Source organism: Ischnura elegans, chromosome 1 (assembly GCF_921293095.1).
Source record: "Ischnura elegans chromosome 1, ioIscEleg1.1, whole genome shotgun sequence".
Lineage (NCBI taxonomy): Eukaryota > Metazoa > Arthropoda > Insecta > Odonata > Coenagrionidae > Ischnura > Ischnura elegans.
The window spans coordinates 4,925,575-4,951,161 of record NC_060246.1 but is presented as its reverse complement, the minus strand read 5'-3'; the positions used below and the strand labels follow the sequence as shown (position 1 = coordinate 4,951,161).

Below are 25,587 nucleotides of genomic sequence, written 5' to 3'. Positions count from 1 at the left end.
GGAAAAGTGGATTTATATGAAAGTTTTCCCAGAAATTCTCGGACATTTTCTTTTATGCATTATTGGTTTTAGGAATTAACAGACGCTTATTTTCGCCACTGGGATGGCTTTTCTTGTTTGTGCCAGACAGCTCAAATGAATGACGGCGAGTAGCCACGATTTTCGGAGGTGCGGAAACATCTCCTCAATCGATGACTCGCCCTCTGAATATCACCATTTTGCTGAGCTTAATCTTTCGTCAGTATTTGCGGGAGCACAAGCGGCAGTTAACTCAGCCCATCCGAGATTTCAGTACATCCAAAGACGTCCGCCGTGCAATGCAAACGAGCGATGACAGAGCGACTACTCAATCGGCCGCAAGCGCAATGTTTATTCGGGAGAAGGGAAGGGCCCTGCCAAGGCCCCAAAGGCCCTCCTCCTCTGCCTCCACCAACCCATCCATTCACTCCCCCGCCCAGCCCCGTTGCTGTGGCTCCCTGCCACTCGAACCGCTTGAATGAGACTCTTCGAAAACACAGCGGTCAGCGGGGAAAGCGAGACAGCGCCTCCCCACTCCCCTTTCATCTCGAGCCGCGCGAATCCCTCGGAAGAACTCGAATGCGACCGAGAACGTGCTCTCTCCCTCCAAACCGAGAGGCGTCTCTTGCCGTCCTCTCTGCTATTGCGTCCCTTTCCTCTCTCCACGCTCGTTTTCTTATGATATAGATTCTGATTGATTTTCACCTCATAGTCATCAATGACGCATGCCCAAGTTCGATAATTTCCCGAGAAGAACTGATGCCCCAATGAAAAAGGCACATGATCATGGTAATATGGAGCATGAGGTTGAAGATATGGATTTTGTACTGGCCAGGAGTGAAGGATTTGACGCTAGAACAATAAAGAAGTGAAGGAGTGGTTCCCATCGGTTTGAAGACTCATGTTGATAAAATAATATTTCGCTCTGATCCACTTTACTTCTTTCGCGCGATATGAACACTCGTTCGATATCCCGAACGCCCTGTCAAATTTCCCTTTTACTCTTCTCGTGCTCTTCTCCTGTTTGAAATATCGGCTCTCACACGAGAGGAGGCTCAACTCAAACCATCCTCCTTCTTTCATTCGAGCAAAAACATAAGCTGTCAGAGAGGCACCCGTCAATTCCCAGGGGACTACGTGAAAAGTGAGCTTCATCGTTGGCTCCGCAAAGACCTTTCGCGCATTCGAAGACTCGAATTGCGTTTGGAGCACCGAGGCGCTCATAATGGTGACGAGAGAGTATTTAGGAAGATCAAGGAAACATCTCGAAAACTGTGATGAGATGAACTCACTGATTGCGGCCGACGATGGATTTAGTGAGGCCGTCGTGGGCATTTGAAAAAGGACCCTGAGAGATACACGCTTTGCATCAAAAGCCTTGTAAAATACGTGGAGATCGAATATCATTCTGTGTCCATCGAAGAAAATCGATCACAAATATTTCGTATTTAATGGCGTATCACCATTTATTTTGGATGCCAATGAGAAAATTCAGATCCGAGGTTGAGCAACGATCACTTGAATCTCTGGGAATTAATAGAAACTCCTTGGGTTTTTTTAATCTCTGAAATACCGTTATCTAGAGCTTTATTATAAAATTTATAATTCAATTTTTCAATGAGTAGAACTGATATCAGCACCAGAATTTTCATTATAAAAGCAAAACATACTGCTCAGTGGCGTTAATGCGAAATTTCCTCTTTCGCGTTTGTAGCATTTCGCAATGGATCGTTTGCCTCGGCATTCCTTTCCTTTAATTGATACCTTTCTTTTCTAGTTCTTCCATAAGATAGTCCAGAAAACAGTGCTAACAGTTTGACGACAAAAATCAAAAGATTCGTCTGAATTAATTCATTTGGATATTATATAGTGCATACGAACCTTAAGGACACACAATCATGTACAACACAAGAGGCATAAAATTGTATACATTAGTAATGTCTACGTCAAAACTGGAAAAAAAACTAGTAACACTTCCATACAAAATAAGCTATGCACACATATCTGATTTTGGATTCAACTTCTAGTTCCAATTCTATTACGGCAAATATGTTCAAGCATAACTCCGTCATGTGTGTCCCGAAATAAGGTTAGACAATAGATCAGAGTGTTGGGGGAAAAATGACAAATCCATTGGGAATGATGGGCAGAGGATTAAGTGTGGGGAGGGAATGCAAGATTTTAAAGCATTCGATCGTTAATTTGTGATTTTAATCATTTTAGTAATAATGGCACTGTTGCTCTCACAGCATTTTGGCGAAGGGTCTCATTTTGGTATCTTGGAAAGATGTAAAATTACGAAAAGACTGCTTTGCCGATTACAGGCTGCTGACGAGTGGGACCAAAGGGACCAGGTGATAAGCTAATCAGCTAATTTATTAATCACATAAAGGCAAGGAGACGATTTTCGATCCTTACCTACAGCTTGGTTCTACAATCCAGATACAAATAATATGATAAAATTTCGCTACTAGTAAATTTCATTTTTGTGGGATACTCAAGGAGATTTCATCAAACACTAAATCCAATCCAACGTCTTTTAAGCACCTAATTCCAAGGATAGCAGGATGGGGGTTGAGGGGGACAATCATGCATAGAGTGGAGTGCGATTGATTTTCGCCACTCTCCCTTTCGCCTTCAATCTTTGTATGCGTCTAGCCAGAGAGGTCACCTCCAATCCCATGCCATAGTGAGGAGGAAAATCTTTAAAAATGAACTTCCTGGTGTAACATGTTTGGAAATATTTTATCATTTTTTTCGCCGTAGCTTATCGCCATGCTTAATCGTCTAATAAGCTTTCTTAAAATCAACTACAGCCTCATTATAAATGTAAGTAGGCGAAGTAATTATTCGTAACTGAAACTGTAGGGGTGTTTGAGATGGCAGAATTCGATGTTGCTCGCAAAATAAAACTTTCACATTGGTAGCATTTAAGTATGTCGAAAAATCATTCTTGATATTTATACGACGAGGTTTAAAACAACGGAAAAGCCAACAATGCTATAGTAATTATCATAGCTGGATTATTCTTTAGAGATAGTTTGTTGGACTGTGAACTTGAATCCGTCTCACAGTAATTTCTGACGCCCTCTATTCCCCATTTTAGTTCATTTATCGGCGCATTAGTTATTCTATTTATAAGTTGATGTGCATTTAATCGCGATTCTATTTCTCAGTACTGACACGAGAGTATAAAACAATTGCTTAGAAATAAAACTCAAGACGTATTGCGTTATGGGTTATTTTTTGAGTTCGGTGCGCTGGTCAGTGTTCTGTTCTATTGATGGAAGGGCCAAACTGCCAAAGACCCTAGCGATGCTGAACTTCATTACCGATTCCATTTCATATTAACGTAATAAATAATAATAATAACAAAAATTGTAAAGCGGCCCGGAATGTCATAAGTCTGCGGTTCGATTCCCGGTCCATGGCAATTTTTCCCTTGGCAATTAATGTGAATGTCACCGCTTTTAACGAAATATTACGACTTCGAAATATTACCCATCATTCCAATGGAGTATTCTATCAATGTGTGTGTCGCGCGCGTCTCCCATCTAGACGATTGAAACAAGGTAGGATCGCAGTTGGTAGAAAGAGAGGAATGAAGACTGCTGCCAACAATGATCGACTCCTAACGATAGATGGCACTTGGAATGTACGGTTTCACGTCCTATTCGATGGATGGACCCCTTTCAAAGCACCTACAAATTCCAGGGCTACTTTTTACTGACCGACATTTGCAGCTTGGTCACCTAATATGATAGCCACTTCTCTTGATAGGCATCAACTATCCCAATGATACTTGCTCCACATCACTCACATATGCATCAATGGAGAAGAGTAGATCGTGAGTGTATCATTAATTTTAAATGACAAAGAAACGAAGGTATAAGATGAATGGAACAGGATATGAAGAATGTAGAAGAGGAGGTATGCCTTAACATGAAAGGATTACTTGCATTATTATTTTAGTAGTTGATAGTACATTGGATAAATATGGGTTTCTCGGTATTTCGTTTTAATTCTTAACATGTAAATTTAGGATAGCATTTTGTCAGGATTGTCTCCACTATAATAATCATGTATGCATGAAGAGAGGTGGATAAAATGGAATTCGCTGAGGCTGTCCTCTTGACAAGAGTGCGTTGTGAGTGCCCCCCCCGCCCCCTTCATTTTACTCTCCTTCTGCTCGTTTGATGCGAAACGTCTGCAAAGTGGAAATATGCAGATCGAATGATCTCCATGCACAGTAGTGAGATATTACCGCCAATATTTGATCACAATTATTACTAAGGCCTTTAAAAGCACCAAAGAATAGTTTTCCAGCAATAACGCAACCAGCATTCAAAAAATGAAAAGGAATTTTATACCACTTCAAAATTATAAAAATCATAATAGACGGACATGACCTGACTCCATTAGATGTTAATTTAATGACCAGCACAGCTGTGTAGTGATATCTTGGTCAGCCTCTCTAGAGCAACTGATTTTTACGATTAAAAGTAAAATAATCTAAAATATTCCATCAAAGCCGTTTTAGAATTTAAGAGTTGAAGATACAATAGGAAGCGATTATGCTGGCTCTCCCGATCCGGCGAATAATATTTATAGATGAAATTTTCCGTTTCCCGTTGCATTCATGACCACTCGTGACACCTTGAGACACGCGGGGCCGTGCGGTCCTCATGTGCGCGCGACTGCATTTTCGTGCTATCGCGTTGAATGTTAACAGACCGCGTTATTAATAGGCATCGGATAACGAATGGGAGTCCATTACGGCTGGCCTTGGTGCTCTTTACGCCGAATTGACAACCGCGCCGCAAACTATTCTCATCACTCGCTCGGGGCGAAGTATGGCCGCCGCTGATTGGCTGCTGCTGCTGCCGCCGCCGAATCCCATCATTAAGCCCGCGACGTGAATCGCTCCCTCGCTTCCTGTATCGCCAACTAACATTTCTCTGAAAAGACGACTGTGTTTATTTCTGGAAAAGTCTTATTTTTTTTTACAATCACCCTTCTAAATTGGTATCGCAGTTCTCTTCCATGTAAAACTGCTAACAGTCCGTTTTCGGTTTACCTGAGAAAAAAATTATAGTTTTTCCGTGTTTCGAATGGATTTTTATCGTCAGGGACGATTTATTCCCATTTTTGTTTATTATGTCATTCTTTAATTAGGGACCGGGTTATCCCTATTGCGGTCACGATATACCTACTATATGGCCACAAGCAACACAAAAGATGCTGACACTCTGTTCCGCGTGTATAAAGTAGCTGGTACTTTTGTTTTTACTCTCATTAAAAAAATATGCTGTGCCATCCAAACTAAGAACCGAGAAATTACTCAGAACCTGTTTTATTGAGAACGTAGGCATCTTTCTATCTTTCTCATAAGCCACTAGTTTTCTTCTCAGAATTATTTTTAGTAAGGTGACTTTTTTATGACCAATAAAACACTACGAATTTCGTAATCACGTCGGGGATTTAAAAGTTTGTTTCCATTTCGACGAACTTGAGAAAATTTTAAAATAATAAAGTTTCACTTAAAGTTGAAGTACTGTAGGAGCGCCTATTATACTAATCTACAATGTGTGCCATTAATGTGATGACGAGCAGGGGTGCGTGGCCAGGAAAAAAGGTAAGGAAGGAAAGGAAAAGAAGGAAAGGGATGTTTTATTGAGAAGGTGGGCAGCTTACATAAAAGTATTTCACTCTAGCTATTGTTTCTGAATAGCACACATCTTCTTCGTCGAATCGAACATATTTGCCTGAAATATAAAAACAGACATTCACAGGAGATCTTGGCTTAAATATAGCTTGAGGAGACTGGGATTTTAAAGGGGAAGGATGGAGACTAAGCCATGACGGATTTTCTTCCCGAATCACGAAACTAATGATTTGTTCACGGATAGGTTTAATAGTTATGGAACTTGCTGTCATTTAGGGAGAGATATCTGTATGATATTATTTACGTTCTAAAATTTTGCTGGGACAATAATATGTTAGAGACACCATTTTGCTGAAACAAATGTTGGTAATGATAGAATATGGGAAATTTATACATTGGTTAATAAAGGCCTTCATTTTTCTGATGGGTCATTTTCTCTGATAATGAGTTTATATGAAAACTGATCGTATTTTCTAAGGAAAAGTAATAACAGATGAAACTGATTGTCATACAAATAAACTTAAGGTAGACAGACATATTACAACCCCATATTTCTGTAATCGTGCCGGTTTAAATGGTAATATTATCGAAACGATATCTTTGAAGGCGAACAGTAGCTGAATTCGGCTATACTGGTATACCAATGTATAATTATCATGCCTTGCGACTTAATTAACTGCTGAAAATATGTTTTTAAGTTTTCGTTTTAATGTCGCTAAATATTTCTCGATGCAAATGGGAAATTGTGTCAATGATCACTATTTCATGTATTTAAAGGAAATTTAGAGTGCTAAATATTAATCATGTGACCATTAGCTTAAAATTTACCTTAGTTTACATAAGTATATGGAAGGAAATATTGCTCATGATCTAACATGAATTGCAAAGGAATCACAATGGTTTATTTTTGTGAAATTAATTGCGATGCAGTTTTATAGTAAATAAAATTTTGTTTTTCACAGCAGTCTTCCTTATGCATCAGCAAGTCCATGGCTATACTATAGAATAATATTATTTATTTCGAATGGCTGGCAGTTTTAATGGACTTAATTGGGATGTAATGACAGCTGGTAAATGACATACAGGTGGTGGCATGAATTCCATATTTTGCAGCTCTTTTGTAAATTCTTCCATAATTGCTTCTATGCGACGAAAATTTGTTTTCTGATTACGTCGCACGTATGTGTATACGAAATATGATATTCGAGGAACTATAATAAACAAAACTTGACTAAAGGGGGAAATGGGTTTTAAATGGGAGAAACTTTGATATACCTAGGCCGACGACTGAAATATATGGACAGTCATATCAATACTTGGGGCCAAAATAACATAGTACGTTGCCAAAAAATGTGGCAAAGAAGGAGAAGAGATGGGGTTTTATATCCGCAGTTAAAAAATGGCTTATACTATATGAGGAAGTAGAGTTTCTGCTAAGAAAGGTGTTATAAACGTTTTAAAATAAAGGTATATTGTACGTAATTCTTATGCGTTATGAGAGAAAGTGTGTTGTGAAAGTGTGTGTGTTAAGAAAAGTTATCCTTGTGTAAATTACTGTAAATTCACAATCGAATGCAATTGTCAAGAAAACAAATCACTCAATTAAACGAAATAAATGTATTTTTATGTATGTTAGCACCAGTCATGTTCTCAATAGTGTATGATGGTAGCCCCAAAACCTTTCCACAAAGGGGTACCTATATATTCCACAATTATTACAGGATTTTTTTATTTTTCTCGATGTAATGTATTCCATATGATTGAATAAAATTATATTATTATTAAAAAACCCTTTCGGTAGGTCACGTCAGACTTATTTCACGCAAGATAAGAGAAAAATCAGAGAATCATTCATAAATATTTAAAAAGCTACATTGATCTGCTCAAAGGTAATTACAAAGTATCGTGGTGTTACTTCATATAATTAACGGCAAGTAAGAATATTTCCGTTAAGAAATACTCGTAAGTCTGTCGCCGGAAAAATATTGTCAAACTCGGTAACTAGGGAAAACTTCACCAAAAGTCACTAAAATCCCAAAAACTGATTGTGTTTTCTATGGAAAACTTTCAAAATTCAAGCGCATTTTTTAGTAATTTAAACTAAAATAGACAATTGACGTTTTCATTTTTGTTATTCGACTGCGTAACTAACGACAAGGGATTATATTTTGTGCTTGAGCATTGCGCTTACATTTCGCATCACCTGATGCCATTTCAATCTAATATTTATAGTCAATCGCCATATACAGAGCAACAATAGATCCTTAAAGGTTTTCTAGGAAGAATGATTTTAATGGATTTACAGCGTACATTTTTTTCCATTTCAGCTGAAACTTCGCCCGGTGATGAAGCCCGTCGTCTCACAGAAGTACCACTATAAGGATGACGAATCTTCGGATTACAGAGGTTGGTTTTCATTGTAATATGACATTTATCCAAGAATGCGATTATGCTCTAAAATATTTGCTGGAAATATTTTAGAGCATATTTTCTTGAAATATGCCATGGTAAGTTTTATTAGCGAATGTAAAGTCATATTTCTGTTAAAAATTGATATATACATTCAAATATCATAATCTGTGAACGAATAAACCTGATAAGTGGACATTAGAAGTTTATGAGTCTTCAATTGTAATAATGCTTAAATTTTAATAATTGAATATGAGTACTCTGATTTCCTTATACTTTTCAGCTCAAAAATATTCATTCTAAATCTATTATTCAATTCAAAATATGTCCTACTGTCAAGAACACGTTCCACCAAGAGTTTTATTTAAAAATTTAATTATTTCTTTTCTAGGAAGAATAATTTTGATGGATATCAATCAATATGATATTGGAATATTTATTTAAGAATATTTTATATTCTGTAAGCAGATATTTCTGGGTCACAATCGGGTTTCATAACATTTAACAAAGAAAAGATTAGAGGCAATGCAACCCTTCCTAAATTTCAGAAATTTTGAGGAATTAGTTTATTGAGGAGTGCTAAAGCTTCGATCACCACAGGCCATTGTAATCAACCTCAATTTTGTGATACGACATTGGTTACGACATACGCAAGTTATTATCCTTGTGTCCTTCTTCTTTACTGCAACAGAGTACGTGATTCAGTCCTCGTGCCGCTTGGCCATTTCTCGCACTGTCTAGTAGGCATTCATTCCACATTATTGTAATTTGCACTTTCAATGTGACTCACAATCAAATGCGAACGCATTCTAATGAAACTTAGTGCCTCATTATCGTAAAACAACTATATGGACAGTTATTAATCAGTCACCGCAAATGGAGCTCGTTATTCGAAGCTTTCGTCTCCTCTCTCACGCACACCATCTTACACAAACGCACACACAATTTGCGCGTGCAACTCACCGCCCGCAAAATAATGCTTCCATTAAACAGTATGCGCTTGGCGTGGCGATTGAATGAAAAGCATAATGCGGTCGACGCCACCTCTAGTGGAGGCAGGGGGAACCACATTCAGAGACTATCGTAGTGAAGCAGTGCTATTTCGAAGAGTCAACCGACAATTGATGTTATTTGCGCGAGGAGGAAATAAACCTGACGCGCTTGCGCAACATGCAATCAGCGTTAGACTTAACGATAGACCACGATGTAGGACCCCGTCCGGCGGGAAGAGTGTGGTTTTTTTTATTTCCCACCAAAGGCTGGCCCCAAAGGCTGGAGGCCAGCATTCTACCTGTTGGCCAACCAACCCAATCTGCATCGTAATGTCATTTTCTGCGCAATTCGTGTTCTCGCCATTCCCGTGGGTCCCTGGGGGGCGGAGAGAGGAGGGGGGAATAATATACTACAGAGAGGCGATCTCGTTATATCGCAGGGTTCGATATTCATCGGCGCGCACCATTTCACCTGCTCCCTCTCTCTTGCGTTTGGATTGGATTCCGCCCCCTCGCCGCCTGCTACCACCGCCCACACCACCCCCTGCGGTCAAGCTCCTCCCCTCCCAAATCCAACCTATTAAAGTCCACCGTAGAGTGACCGTTTGCACGAGCCACTTGGAAACATCGGCTAACAACCGAAGCTCATCACATAGTGCGCTCGGCAGTTGCGAATAGTTCGGATCCAAGATTTCCTCTTCAAGATGTCCTACTGGAGTGAGTCGATCCATCAAATTATCATTCTGATATTGAGTATAAAACTGTGCAATTAGCCATTACAGGGTGAGAAAAATAGTTGAGATCTACAGATATTAATTTACCAAAACAATCCCAATTTCTTATTTCTATCGTTCTCTGATCATTTTTAGCCATTACTACATTTTCTGGGTGCGTACTCTGTTTTGCAACGCAACTTCAGTTATTACCCCAGCAACATATTTGTAGATGCGTTTTCTTAATTTTCTCAATAAAATGTTTCGAAGGAGTAAACATAAGTCACGGAAACCAGAAATTTATCATGGTAACCACACGAGTTGCAGAACGGAATTGAGCAACAAATGAGCAGCATTGTATTACATCATGAAACCACGATCACTTTCATTACGGTTGGAGGTATAACGCGTATTACGTTTTAAAAATATGACTGAATGAACAGTTCTCATATTACACTCCCCGGAATTGCATACTTGCTAGTTCGATAAAGAAAAAACTGGAATCCGTGTATGTCGTCCATTTGGTGTCCAATCCCCGCTTACAATCTCCGCATCGCTTGCGATCTCAATGTTCATCTCTTCCTCGCTTTCCTCCACGACGGGGGAGGGGGAGGAGGGTAGAGACAGAGGCGGGTGCAGGTAATGGAAGGGTGGAGGAGGGCCATGGAAAGTCTCACGCCTTGATAGCCTCACAGCGATGCGAATTCCTCCCTCACCCCCCATCCCCCAATGCATTGCAACGGGCCTCCGCCGGAAGCTTAAAAACGAAAGGTTTTGGATTCTAAATTTATCATACTCACATGTAACCTCAGCGAATTACTGTTTGCATGAAACCCTATTTCATGTTTCCGTGTCATTTAAAACTACTCTAATATGGCGACAGTGGTGATAATATGGTATGAAATAGTACATCATAAAAGTAAAATAGTAATCCTCCGACTCTTATTTTGAATTGAGGTTTGAGCTGTGAGATAGTAACGAACTCTTAATTAGATTATGCCAAATTTAGTACCATTTAAACGGGTATCTGAAATTCTTTTGCAGTAAACCAGATATTTCATTTGACCAGGATTATCTTTTCATTGTAAATAAGTCGGTGAATAAATCTTTGTTGCCTCTTAAGAAGTTTTTTTGGTCACGTGATTAATCCAATTTGCAATTGCACACTCGTTAAATAGAGGGAAAATGGATTCCGTGTGACCACTCTATTTCGCCCCGCTTACTATCTCAATATCGCTCATCGTTGTCATGGAAATCGAACTGAAATTACGATATTAATAATGATATGAGGTATATAAATTTTCATATTACCAAGTTTCTACCTAATAAATTAATTACACGCATTATTTAGAGTCCTCCTATTTTTTTTTTAAATCAATTAGCAACTGTCTATTGGAGCTTCATTAAGTATTATTTAGGCATTCGAATGATGCATAATATCCCGCTTGCCAATATTCTCCTTCAAATGTTCGGCCAATCGGGTTGGGGTGAGCGGAGGTTCTCACTCCACAGTTTATCTTTATCAAATCTTTAATCGTCAGTTAAGCCTCCGTAAAACCATATTATTTCAATTGATAACCACTCGTCATTACTTGATTAATATTAATGCAACCAACCCTTTCTTAATCATTCAGATCTTAGGATGAAAATTATGGAAGCTAATTTTGATCTCTCCCTTCAAATGTTTAATAGTTCACTACAGATTAGGAATTTCTTAAGTTTTCCAAGTTTAGGAGAATGTTATATCTCATGATAGAAGCGAGCAGATTACGGAATAATTTGAAGTGGTGTAAACTGTAAAACAGTTAATTAAATGTAGAGATAAACTGGCCAATATCACCGCAAGGGTTGGTTGAATAATTATTTGGAGTGGGGAAACAGCAGGCAAGCGTATTTTGTCCACAAGCCAAGGAAATAATGAATAGGAGGGTGAAAAGAAATCGAAAGTCTGAAACAACATTATTTTTAAGTTCGAATATGTGATTAAACATTATGCAGATTATATTTAAGGTCACATTGTATGAACCGAATCTTCTATGAGTGAGTGAGAGATTTATAGAGTATGTATAGAGATATTATAGAGTATATATGTATATATTTATGAGAGAGAGTATAATAAAAGAATGATATATCACGTGACCTATCTCTAAGTGTGTTGTCAAACTTTTAGTGATCGCTGAATTCAAAATCATATGATAGGGCTAAATGCCGGAGGCGGAAAAAAACTCATTAGCAAGTTACGGTCCAAGGATTGGATTGGCTTTGGTACTCAATGAAAATGAAAGAAAGGGTAATGAATCGGCAGAAACCCAGATGCGTGCATCCACACGTGCATGGTGTGGAGGCTGATTGGGCGTGGGGTGTGACTGTCGTTGCAGCTTCGTCGCTGGGTCCGTGCGGCGCCGAGGACGACCCTGAGGCTTCGTGGCGTCGCCGCAGGGCCGGTGGGGGCGCCAGCTCCTCGTCTTCCGGAGAGATCATTCCGAGGCGCCGCGGCGCCGTCAAGCACCACAAGGTCCACACGGTCAAGGGACACCGCTTCGTCGCCAAGTTCTTCAGGCAACCCACGTTCTGCGCTTTCTGCGGGGATTTCTTATGGTAAGTGCGCAAAGCGCTGATTTTCCATACAGCTGAGATGACTCATGCACTGACCTAGTTATGGTTAAGGGCAACAAATTTTCGTGAAGAGCAATTTTAAGTACGGTTTATCTCAACAATATTCGAATCCACAGTTGCAAAAAAATCCTAAAAAATTATTCCAGCATAGTATTTTTGCCATTTTCATGGTGCCTGTATCACAATCGTGTTAAGAAAAATCGTTGAACAGCACTGAGAGATGTTGCGAAAATACGGTGCCTGTAGTACTGGATCAGTGGTGCTCGTTAAAATTATTGAAATTATTTTTTAATAGATGTTCTAATTATAAAAGACCTTCTTCCGGTCAAGGCTAGCTAGTATAAATTTAGATACATATACACAGCTATAGTTAGTATTTTACAGATAATGCTTTGCCTATCTCCTCTTCCACCTCGGACTTTCCTCTTCAATTCTCTACGAGACCTATTAGCTTTCATTCCATCCCATCCTCTTCATTCCTCTCCCTCGCTCACCCTACATTCTTTCCTCTGTGTGAATGTTATCCCGTAATCCTCGAAGCGTTTATTTAAATCGAACAGTGCCTAAAACCCTCTCGCCGACTGACAAATCAGCGCCTGGTCATCCACAAGCCTAATCGATTTCCACTCCATTCCCATCACTTCAACTTCAGTGTCGGCTCCAATTCCTCCGACGCGCCTCCCCCTCTATCTTCTCTCTATGGATACGTGAATCAGTGAAGGCAATGATGGACACCCTTTTCGCAAATTTCGACCAAGCCTTGCCCACCCTTCACCGTTGGCTACCATCACTTGTGCAGTCTGAGCCATGTTAAGTTTATGATCCGATCGCTTGTCCCATTAATCTACGCCTACTAGCCTGTGAAAGCCCGTTAACCTAACCTAATCCACTCTATCAAATGCTCATTCAAATTCCGCGAAGCAAGCATAAAGGTTCTACTGGTACACTCTACTAAGTCTCATTTCCATGATGTTTCTCATTAACGAATGCCCGCATTCGATATTAGGCTACTGGACCCATGTATTCCACCGCTTTCTTCATTGACAGCGGTGAAATCAGAATTGCCTTCACCACATCACCCAACCGAGTAGCTTCCTCGCATTTCCTAGATTCCTTCCTCCGTCAAACTTTCCCCTTCCGGCATTTCCAAAATTGTTTCAGAACTCCCACCCCTTTCCTTCACTCAATATCATCTCTCGATTCCTGCGAAGATCCGAGATTATCCTCACCAACCGCACTCTCCTCTTCAATCTCTGAAGCCGGCTCCCACCCTCACACGCATCCTTCACGCTTTTCCTCCACCTGCTCTGAACCGCTCTCTTCCGTACATTGCCTTTATTTTTGTTCCGGCTTCTTCTCTTTTGCCGCCCGATAAAGAACTTGACTTGACGTACAGTGATGATCCTAACTTTCGATACTTCTGAAAATTTTCCGTTTCTTCACAATCCTCTCTTACCATCTTGGTATTTTTCATTCAAATTTTTCATCATGCATTATTATTTATTTCATGGTTCATCCTCCCTCTCTGTACTGTGCCTAAGTTTTCCTATTTCCTCCTCTCTCTCTTTCCTTCCCTCCGTGATACACCATGTTCTCATCCTCAGACTCATTTTCTCTCTACCTTCCCAATCGATTGTCTTCCACCCTTACTAAACATTTTGCCTGCTCTCTACATAGATATAAAAGAGTCTTAAAGCTTCCTACCAGAGGTATTATTTCCAAGTATTTCACCCAGGAGGCAATAGTTTTTAGAGAAAATTTATCAGATTGATTGTAAACATGCTTTTGAAGACAATAAAAAATAACTATTGCAATTGAAATGAAACAATAAATTTAGCAGGGACTAATAATGTTATAATTTTTAAGTATCTGGAACCGATACGTATATTCTTTATTGCTATCTTTTTTTCCAATGACTGAATTATTCTTCATTCTGATAATATATAACTTTGGTGGAGCATTATAATTTTTGCTTGAGTATTTTATAATGTATGGTAAGAAGAAATGTGAATGCCCTCAAACCATATGACCGAGTCTCTAACACCGATAAATCCTAAATATTTCAGAAACTTCCATACGTCTAAAAACTTCATGTAAACAAATGTTTACGGCAAATACCTTTGACAAGTAAAATATAACATCGCTCGTAACATCTTTTGTGAGGCATAAAAAACTCTACAATTTTTGTAACTGGACTAAAATGTGGTTTATGACTGGCTTTTGACCAGATATTACATTGAATCAGAATTTCCGGAATAACTTTATATTTTCGTGAGTAAATTGGTAAATAATTTATTACGTGTACAATTTTGGATCCTATCGAGATAAAAATTTGTCTGCATATTTTGCCGTTTTGATTATCTAGCTCTCTCAAGGCGATGAATTTCAATAAAAATGCGAATAGTTGAGTGCACTTATTTTTATAGTAATAGCTTAATTAGTTTACGGGAATAGATGGTTCGATGCTACGAAATGAATTTCTTTTGTTTTAAATAAAAAAGACTAAAAGTGAAATGAAATATTTCTATTAAAATAAACTTAGTGCAAACAGCTCCGGAAATATCACGGGCAATTTATTATGAAACTCTTAGCCGTCAATTGCGTACGTCACGGACTCTCAACGTGATCTGCTTCGGCGTGGATCTGTTTGAGGGCGTTGTGTTGTGGGCGCGTTCGAAACGGTGACAGCACACTACACCGATCGCATGTGATCTATTCGAAGCGATTCATGGGCGATGGACCATTTGATCCGGATCACCGAGAATAGAGCTCATTCACACAGTCGCGAAGCAAAGACACGCAGCAAGCGAGGCCTCGCCCATCAGGCGTGAATGTTCGTTATATCCAAAGACAATAATGACCAGGTGGAAATCTTTATCGCAGCAGTTGAAGGAATATAAACTTTCCTCCACGGTGATTTATTTTGTCTGACCATCTGTTTCTTTGATATAAATAATATATAAATGAGAAAGCGTCAAGACACGGACACTACCTCTCCACGGCTGCGTGATGCACGCCGTCGCAAACATTTCCTGTGATGTAGTCAACCAACAACACACCTAATGATGCCTATCTCGCAGGGGCGACTTATGACTTGTGCTTGACCAGGGTGAAGGGGTGAGGAAGAGGTTCATGAAGAAGAAAGAGGTGCTGAGCTCCGCTGACTTTCCTATAGTTTCCATTACGCCCTAAAATTATATTTAGCATTTTCTGACATTCATTTGATGAAGTACTTTACTGGCGGACTTAATGAACATGACAACGGATTGGACTAATTGCCCTTAAAGTTTTTATTCTCATTGATTTAACTCGTTGGCGCGGAGATGGTCCCGAAATATAAAAAATATAGGTATGTTTTTGTAATGTAAAATAAATTGAGAGAAAACTAGGTATACTCTTTGGATTATGACGAAAAAATTAGTCCATTTTACTTTTATCGGCTATTACCTTTTTATTTCAATCGATTCCGCAATTAATTCATTTAGTTGAATTTTCCGTTCATTTCCACGTCAGTTTTGGATCGCGACCTGTAGCATCGTAAACGGAAAAGACCGTATTCCGTGAATATTTCTTGCCTTTAAACGACATGTTTAGAAATTTTTCGTTATTTTGATCCATATTCTGTGCCTTGATCCGCTTGAGGACACAACGAGAAATCATCTCACCTAACAATGTCTCTGACCTAACAATGAACTCACTTGAAAAACACATTATATTTGAATTTTTTGTTGACTTATATTCATTAACTCGCGTTAAGAAACAGGCTTTCTTGGGAACTCCATTGGTAAATTGCATTCAAAAGTATGCATTTTTAAGGAAGCTCTTTTGGTGACACTAGTTTGAAAATACGAAAAATTATATCTAATTGTAGATAACATATTTTTCGAATGCGTATTAACATAAAATATCAAAATGAAAATAAAACCTGCAGTTAAATATTTAAGCGCAAGGCCGATTTTCATTGTCGGCCTCAGCTTTTGTTTGCTGCACAGCCATCGCGCGCTCTCTCACTCTTTCTCTTTCTTTCTCTCTCTCTCTATCTCTGGCAGACATTTTCTATGAGGTCCTAACATCATGCCAAACCATCGTCGTCATCCGGTTGATATAATATTACATGCCATTTTCCACCTTTTGAATTGCTATTTCTTTTTTCACGCAGAAAATATTTTTCAATCTTGAATTGTTCCCTTCAGTGCAGTTCCTTAGTGATGGATTTTCATTTATTTTATTAGATTCGGAAATTCCTCAGCAAAACCTCATGAAGCCCGTTGAAGGTCATTTTAGATCATGTAAAATTTTTTAGTTAAACACTAAGTTCATTTCCACCAATATTACTGGCGATATCTGGATGTACTGTGGCTATGTAGGTGTATACTATTGGTGGGGAAGAACTATGTGCAATTTTTTAAATGATGCCGAACTTTCACCAACTGCACTTGCCAATCCATGCATTTATGACGTAGAACAAGACGCATCTGGTCCGAGACAGACTCGTGAATGTTTGAAATTCCTAATGGAGCCATATTGGGACCGATATTTTGCATTAGGCATGCATCTACTATATCTAAATGATAGAAGGCATTGTCACATTTAGAAGTGTAGAACGACAGGAAGCTAATTAAGCAAACATGATGTGTGGGTGTAGCTATCCTGAGGGCCATTTTAGATTGTAGAGGCTTTTGTAGCCGTAGTCAACTTTTCTAGCACAACCTTTTCTAACTTTTCTACCATTCCGTTAATTTTATGTGTTTTCATCCAATTATTAATCAAGTGATATCTTGCGATTTTGATTATAAACCCCAGTGGCTCATCATTGTAAATAAAACTTAACTTCCTTATCTTTTTCCTTTTTCAGGGGCTTTGGAAAGCAAGGATATAAGTGCCAATGTAAGTAGAGTTAAACTGTAGATTAAATTGAACGTCATCAACTTAAATTTAGAAGGACGATTAACCGTTGGTTTTTTATTGCTATGTAAATTTCAATTCCTCTGATCAATAGAGGAAAATTAGAAAAAAAACACTAGAAAAAATTGTGGTATCCTAATTGTCATGGCGTGCACAGCAGACAAAGTTTGGTGGGAATTTAAATTGGCGCAAATATTAAAATAATATTGAATTTTATTATAAGTACTGTATTTTTATGGGTGAACCCAACTTTTCCTTGAAGAACTAGTTAAGTAATTTTTTCTTAAAACTAAATTGATCTTTGCCCAATGCTATGAAATGTAAATGATAGCCACAAGTGAGATTGTCCAATGGCTTAACTAAAAAAAGTGAACGTAAAGCAAATGAGCAAATATTTATCAAAAGATTCGAAGAGAATTCCGTACCAAAGAGTTATGGAATGAGCGCAAGATATGGACACAAGCCTCGTCGCCCATCCTATCGATTTCGTAAATTACAAACACTAAAATATTCTAAATGGATAAGTTTTGCTTGTGTTGACGTAGTATGATAACATTTCTGCGCGGGGTTCATTCTTATATTTCTAATTTTTAAGAAAGGGTTCGATTACAATTTTTATGGCTAACAATAATGAAAATTCGGTAAATTCCTTAATTTAGGAACATTTTCTTAATAAGACGAAATTTTAAAAAGTTAGCACAATTTACCTGCAAATGTTTGTAAAATTCAATACAAGTAAAGCTACCGTTACGAAAAACTGTTGACATTATTTCGATAAAAATGACCCTGGACATACTTCTAATGCCACCGTGGGTATGGCACACTAATACTGAATTATTCCCGTGAAAACTGTATTCTGAAAATAATATGTAAATATATATATATATATATCAAAATCTTAAATTTTAAACCTCATGAGACGCTAAATGGTTTTTTTTTTCATAATATTACTATCAGATGTGAGCGTGATAGAAATTCCACAGAATTGTAATTTTTAGATCTATCGAAGTCGTATTAATCCCTAGAAAATACACTTATATGCCCTTAGATACATAATTATACCTTTTTATTTATTACCAATCTTTACGGGTAATTCGTTATTGCCTTCAGTCAGGATGTTCTGAAATAAATTTGACTCATAAATTTTTGAAGAGTGAAGGAGGGCTTCTGAAACCACTTTCAAGATGTCTAATTTCTCTATACATTCGGGCTGAGTTCATCAATATCTCCTACTGTTCCGTAGCCATGGAGTATAATGTCAGCCAACTTAATATAGGTACTAACCAATTTAAGCTAAAAGCGATTACTTAAAGCAACACAGCGCGGCCTTAGGTCTGAAATGTCAAGGCTCGATGCGTAAGTGCAGTTAATGGTGACAGTCTCTATATTTAATGTGTGCATAATGGTGGCGTGTTTCCTAATCATGAAAGCCCTATTATTTTGTAAGAACATGGTTTGGTAAACATTTGGTGAAGAGATATTAAATGTTAAGTCAGGTTTATGTAGTTTTATGACATTAATGAGCATATTTTTAACGATCGCTGCTTTGGTTGACTTCCTATCTCAGATTGGTTGAGCTCAAATATTGGAAACGTGCCCTGTAAATTGACTTCTAACATCCTAACATTATAACTAGGACATGCTGATAAGTTACGACATTACTTTGAACAAACTTTATTTCTTCAGGTTGCCAAACAGCAGTGCACAAAAAGTGCCATGATAAAATCCTCGGAAAGTGTCCTGGGTCAGGGAAGGAGTCGCAGAGTACCATTGTGAGTTTCATGGCTATTTCAGCATAATATTCAATGAAAATTTATTTTTTAAGAAAAAATTACCTTAATTTTATGTTTATTACAATTGCTTTTATTATGCATGTCAAGTATTTTCCAGTTTTCCCTAATTTATTTTTAACTGTCAAAGTTTTATTGATACCGTTTAATTGGATCTGTAATTTTTTTGTCCTTGTATATTTGCCTAGTAGTACCTCAGAGAACGTTTCAAGATAGATGTACCGCATAGATTTCGACTGCACAACTTCATGTCACCAACATTTTGTGATCATTGTGGTTCCTTATTGTATGGTCTTTTTCGGCAAGGCTTGAAGTGCGAAGGTAAGACACGCCTCTTTTGCTTCTCAACATCTCAGTAACAGTTATCCAATAAATATTATATTGACATTTTTCTCAATTTGGATCCCATATTTCAGAAAAACTTAACAGCTTGTGTGACTATATATTTCATAATACCTTTTTTTCATAGAGAATATGCCATATGTTTTTGGCAATTAATCAGCATTCATAAGATCTAATAAATAGCGATGCTGAACAAAATAATTGGGCCTCCATGAGATGATTAAAATTAATGCTATATTTATAGCGAGATAAAATATGAGGATCATATAAATAAAGCATCAGGAAATGAGACGCCCTTGAATCACGTAATGAAACTTCACTTCGAGTTCATAAATGCATTTTTTGTCAGACATGGCATTTGTTTGGCTCTGAATAGCTCAATGCAGGAACTTCAAAACTCTCTAAACTGAATACTTACTTCATGAAATGATGATTTATGCCAAATGATGAGATTATGAGCCCTTTGTTTTCTCTTCCCAGTATGCAGTGTCAATTGCCATAGGAAATGTGAGCGTCACATGCCAAATTTATGTGGAGTCAACCAAAAACTCTTGGTTGAGGCGTTATCCTCTCTTCGGAAAGGTAAGCAAAATAACACTCACTGGATAAAAATACCCTTATTCTAATTTATTTGCAAAGGCCAATTTTTGGTGAAAATTTTATTTATGACATAACCAAAATTGATGAAAACCGATTCATTATTAAAGTGACATAAAATTTCTTTCCAAAGAAGTGTGACAAAATCATATTCATTATAAACTAAGCCTTTATAGGTCAATTGCAGGTTTTTCAGACCTTTTAACAAAAGAAGACTTTTTAACTAAGGGTGAGGGTGTAGAAGGGTTCAAAAGCCCCCGAGGTATTATAGCGATGCAGTCCAAGGTGTACCCCATCCAAATGAACCCCCGAAACGCATTCCTTCCTCCAACAAACCAACGCTGAAGGTTTTCTTTTTTTCTGCCTATGACCAAGTTTTAAGGATGCTCTATATGAGAAGATGATTGCGAAAATGATGAAATTTCCCTGTCACTCCAAACTCAGAAATATTAGGCGTTCTAGTCTCGTGCCAGTTGAGAGTCCATTTGCTAACTGCTTTGCTAAGAAGTTTGCTAAGAGACTTCAATGCGTGTCGCTCATTGCTCATCGACTCGATTGTTCGTTGCAGCGTCTCCCGCTAGGGGGATTACGCTCGACTGGAGCAGCTGGGACCGTGCGGAGCCGCCGGAAGTGGATGAGTTGGCGGCGTCCGAGGCGTCATCGCCCGGCGACCAGCCGAGTGCCAGCAGCACCAGCAGCGCCACCTCGCTCTCCCCCGCCCTCGTGGGCGACCTGGCCGACGGCGGCGCGTCCTCGTCTTCGAGGCCTTCGGACGGGAGCGCGGCCAACTCGGCGGCCGCCACTCCGGAGGCGGCGAGGCGGCGGGCGCCCCTGGACCGGCAGCGGAGCACCGAGGACCCCATACCGAGGACCATTCCCGAGGAGGAGGTCGGCAAGGAGGATGAGCCGTCCGAGAGAACGGACTGGTGCTCGCTGGACATGGTGGGCCCGAGGCTGTCGCTGGACGACGACGACTCGTTGGTGGGGTCGCCACCGGCGGCGGGTTGTGCGTCGGAGGACAGAGGGGAGGGGGGGGGAGGAGGGGGAAGGGGGCGACGAGGGGGGAGGGGGGACCGAGGGGGGTGGGGGCGAGTGCGCGAGTGGTCCCCTGGTCGTGGTCGCCCCCCCCTCCTCCTCTTCGCTGTGCCCGCCCCGCGAGTGCTCGCAGTCACCGCCGGCGGCGCGCAGGGCGTCGCCCGCCCGCTTCACGCCCTCGCCGCGGCTCCCCGTGCCCGCCGCCCGCAAGGCGCTTGCGCCCTCGCCCGCCTCCTCGCCGCCAGCCACATCCCTGCCGCACTTCCGAAAGTACAACGTCTCCGACTTCAGATTCCTCAAGGTCCTCGGAAAGGGGACGTTTGGAAAGGCAAGTGCCATCCCGCATATATCCCAATATTTTGCATCGCACGCTCATGTGATAGCTCTCTCTTCTTGACCACTGGGAACTCTCTTTTTATTTTAGAAGTTCTAGTCCGCGTTAAAAAATTTAGAAGTTATCTTCTTTCCAACGTTACGTCAGTTTTACAGGCAATTTCGTGGCTTAGAAAAATTCTAACTCACTAATTCGTATAGTTATCCCTTATCGGGAACATTTTAAGGTTATCCATAATAATGTTTTCCTCCACCATTGCATATGCACTATGGACTAAAAATTTAGATATAGCTTCATTATTTTACGAGGTGTGTTAGAAAGACTGATTTTGTACTAACTGAAGTTTTTATTCGTTGCAAAAAATAATGTCATCTCCTTCAAACTAGTTCCCTTAGGCAGCTATATACCGGCGGAGGTGTTGTTCTCACTCTTGCATTCAGCGCTGAAAGTCTTGAAATGACATGGCTTCTAACGGGTCGGTCACGGTCTTTTGAATGTTCTCCAGAATTCCGAAATAATGTCCTATGAGGACTTATTTCAATTTCAGGAAAAGGAAAAAGTCACAAGTACTCAAATAATGTGAATAGGGGGGGTTAGGAACCACAGCAATGCATTTAGAGGTCACAAGAGCCCTCACACATTCAACTTCTCGTTAGTTTTTGAAGTTGAAGGCTTCCCTGAGCGAGGTTCATCTTCAACGAGTTCTCGGCCTTCCAAAAATGATTCGTGCCAGAGGAAAACTTGTGCTTATGGGGAACATATCTTGATAAGATTACGCTGAACGTTATTCCATCATACGCTTACATCCACCTTTTTTAAATACAACGGTAGTTTCTACGAAATGGCAGATGGAGTTGCAATGGGATCCCCTTTGTCACCAGCCATTGCCAATTTTTATATGCAAAATTTTGAAGAGAGAGCCCTTTCATCTGCTCCGTTGCGCCCTAAATGCTTCCTCAGATATGTTGATGACACCTTCATCATATGGCCTCATGGAGTGGAAGCTCTTCACAATTTTTTGGACCATATGAACGACCAACACCCGAACATCAAGTTCACTATGGAGTTAGAGCGGAATAATAAGATTGCCTTTCTTGATGTCCTCGTCCATAGGAAAGATAATGGCAAACTGAGTCATAGTGTCTTTCGAAAACCCACGCATACGGATCTGTACCTCAATGGCCATAGTCACCATCATCCTTCCCAACGTGAAGCAGTTCTTTCCACCCTAATACATCGTGCGAGAACAATTTCCGACGCGGAGAGTCTTCCTTCGGAATTGGACTATCTTAAGAATACCTTCCGCCAGAATGGGTACGGAGAGCGGCAGATCACTTTGGCCTTCAGAAAATCCTCCGCAACTGCAAAGAGCTCGGTAATGAAGGAAGACCAACCTAAACCGACAGCCAGGGCCTTTTTACCCTATATTTCCACTATTTCGGGCAAGATTTCTAGGGTTCTGAGGAGGTATAATATCGAAACCATCCATCGCCCTATGACGAGTTTAAGAGATCGCCTCGTCTGTGTAAAAGATCCAATTGGCCTTATGACTCCTGGAGTTTATAAAATCCCCTGTGAGTGTGGTAATGTCTACGTGGGTGAGACTGGGCGAACAATATCTACTCGTCTCAAAGAACATCAAAGGCATTTCCGACTTGGTCAACCGGAAAAATCAGCCATAGTCGAGCATAGCTTGGATGAGGACCACAAAATACGGTGGGATGACACCAGAGTTTTATGGCGATCGGATCATTTCTGGGATCGTTTAACCAAAGAGGCGATTGAAATAAAACTTGAAAATAAGAAAGTAAACAGAGACACCGGATTTTCGATCAGCAGCTCTTGGAATAGAACCCTTAAAAGAGTTATGCTTGCCAGAGCTAAGTCTACGCTGGTCCACGGTCTTCCGCGACAACAATCGGATCTCGACCAATCCGGCTCCTCCTAACGCTGGGCTTCAACGGTCTTTTCGAATTTTCTATCAGTAGCCGTGAGAATGGGTAGCGAGTCGGTACCCGAAACGTCGGCGCTCTTAAATACTCTAACCCGCGCGCAATCCCGAGAAGATTTTTCAATAGTTTAACACAATTCTTTATCGCACAACACATGTGTTAGCTGTATTGAGTGGAAACTAAGCACTGAGGAAGTGGAAAAGATGAACAAATTGGCATGTCACAGGCCTGTAGATACAACGTTGACAGTTCATCCGCAGTATTGCCAGTCATTAATTTTCTCACACACCTCGTAAGTAGGTATTATGATGATAAGGTGTCTATTCCAATACCAATTCTGTAATTTATATATGGTTGGGCAAAAGAAATTGTTTAAAATTTTAAGACCCAAAATAAACAAGGAAACTTCGCAAAAGAAAGCTTAAAGAAAGCTTCATCATAAAATAGCTACTCAAAACTTCATAAAAAGCATAAATTGTTTTTGTTATCACACCACGTATTACTTCTACTTCTGTGTCATTCTGTCGCCTCCGATTTGACTTCAAAAAGCTTCGACTTATTATCATCGTTTTTCGAGCTAACACACCTTAATATCGACCTTTCTGATTACTAAGTCCTTCTTCATGGGCTCCATTGTGCAAATCGCTCGGTGTCAATTACAAACAATTATCAAGGAATCATCCCATAGGTTAGTTGAAGATTTTATTTCTTTCTTTCTGCCTCTGCCCCGATGCGATGTTTTTCGCGTACACACTGCTCGTTTTGAGGAATATTCTCATCGTTATTTCACGTCGTAAAATTTAATTTCAATGTCATACGTATTAAAAGATTTCATCTCCATTTGAAATTACCCTCTCCTTCATCGATCTCTTAAAGAGTGACGCTATTCACAATATTCTTTGAATCCGAGCATGTTAAATTATTAACGTTTCGTTCCAAAATTGAAGGAACGTTACAAGGTCACGTAGCGGTCTAAAATAACACGGAGTCAATTAGATAACGACATATGGCTGAGAAAGTTAATAAGTTATAGTGTCAACCTTTACGTTGTAATGTGACGAGGGAAAACAGGTGAAGGACGGAGAGCGAAAGTGTGATGACCGGCAAGGAGTCGTCCTCTAGCTTTTCAGACTATTTGCGATGTTATCAATTTTCAGTCGATATCTTGTCAGCATAATTTTCCGTGACCATCTAAATAATGCTATCAATGTAAAGACACGAGAGTCATATTTATTTGCTAATTCGCTTCCATCAACCCCTAGGTTGGTGAAATACTCACCTTTATTTTTTGGTATATTAATTAATACTTTCCTTGAGCCTCGATATATTTTGCGTAGCACATTAGTAATGGTGGATTGATTCGTTCTGAGAGAGCCTATCGTATAGAAAAAAAGGCCCGCATAGTTGTGTATAACGACGCACTGCGTGAGGTTGATGCGAGAAGCCAAAGGGTAGTCGAAGAGCAGTGATCCGCCCAATTTCCGTCTCAAATAGCCGAGGCAATAGATCGAGAAACGGAATATTACGGGTCAATTTATTTTTAAAGACTATATGCAGCTGACAATTAAGACCATTCGAAGCTGGCTCTCATTGCAATTCATCATTAAAAGCCTTTCCGTGGCTATCGAGTGATATATTTTGATGTCAAATGTGATGATAGGAGGATAGACATCAAGAAGGTACCCACTTATTCCAATTACTATAATCTTATACATATACTTACTTATATACGAACTAATCCCATCTTAGCTAAGCGCTCCTAAAAAAAGCTCAGGAAGTCACGAATTATAGGAATCATTCCCCTCAAAGCGAATGAATCCCAATTCATCGAAAGGTAAAAACAGCAAGAACTGAATTTACTGAGTAAAAGAGTTGCTCCGCCGCTTCCGAGTCTAATTTGGCATGATATATATTTTTAGGATGTGATCATTTCATCCATTTCCTTTGACCCCGAGCTTTTATTAGCTCTGGGGACTCACAGGGCCGGGAAATGCTAAAACCTTAAAGAGTGGATTATTTTCACACTCCTGGGCCCGAACCAGTAGGTAACAGCATACTGCATCCCTTTTTTACTGCCGAATCTTAGATGTGTCAAAAAAATAGTATTATACCAATTACACAGGAGAATATATAATCCTATGGATAATATGTTATAATATGTTTATTGATAAACAAAACATCCTTGTAATCAATGTTTACTTCACTGGACTTCCACTACA

At 39.6% G+C, this 25,587-nt stretch overlaps 1 protein-coding gene across 1 annotated transcript in view; it reads left to right on the top strand.

Moving 5' to 3' along the window:
* LOC124154250 (putative protein kinase C delta type homolog) overlaps nt 1-25,587 on the top strand; it is a 69,083-nt gene that overhangs the window by 28,419 nt on the left and 15,077 nt on the right. Inside the window, exons 2-9 of the mRNA XM_046527857.1 lie at nt 8,011-8,089; nt 12,176-12,395; nt 17,269-17,300; nt 19,005-19,090; nt 19,300-19,429; nt 19,931-20,032; nt 20,616-21,079; nt 21,129-21,410. Coding sequence (XP_046383813.1) covers nt 8,011-8,089; nt 12,176-12,395; nt 17,269-17,300; nt 19,005-19,090; nt 19,300-19,429; nt 19,931-20,032; nt 20,616-21,079; nt 21,129-21,410 — 1,395 coding nt within the window. The remainder of the gene's footprint in view (nt 1-8,010; nt 8,090-12,175; nt 12,396-17,268; nt 17,301-19,004; nt 19,091-19,299; nt 19,430-19,930; nt 20,033-20,615; nt 21,080-21,128; nt 21,411-25,587) is intronic.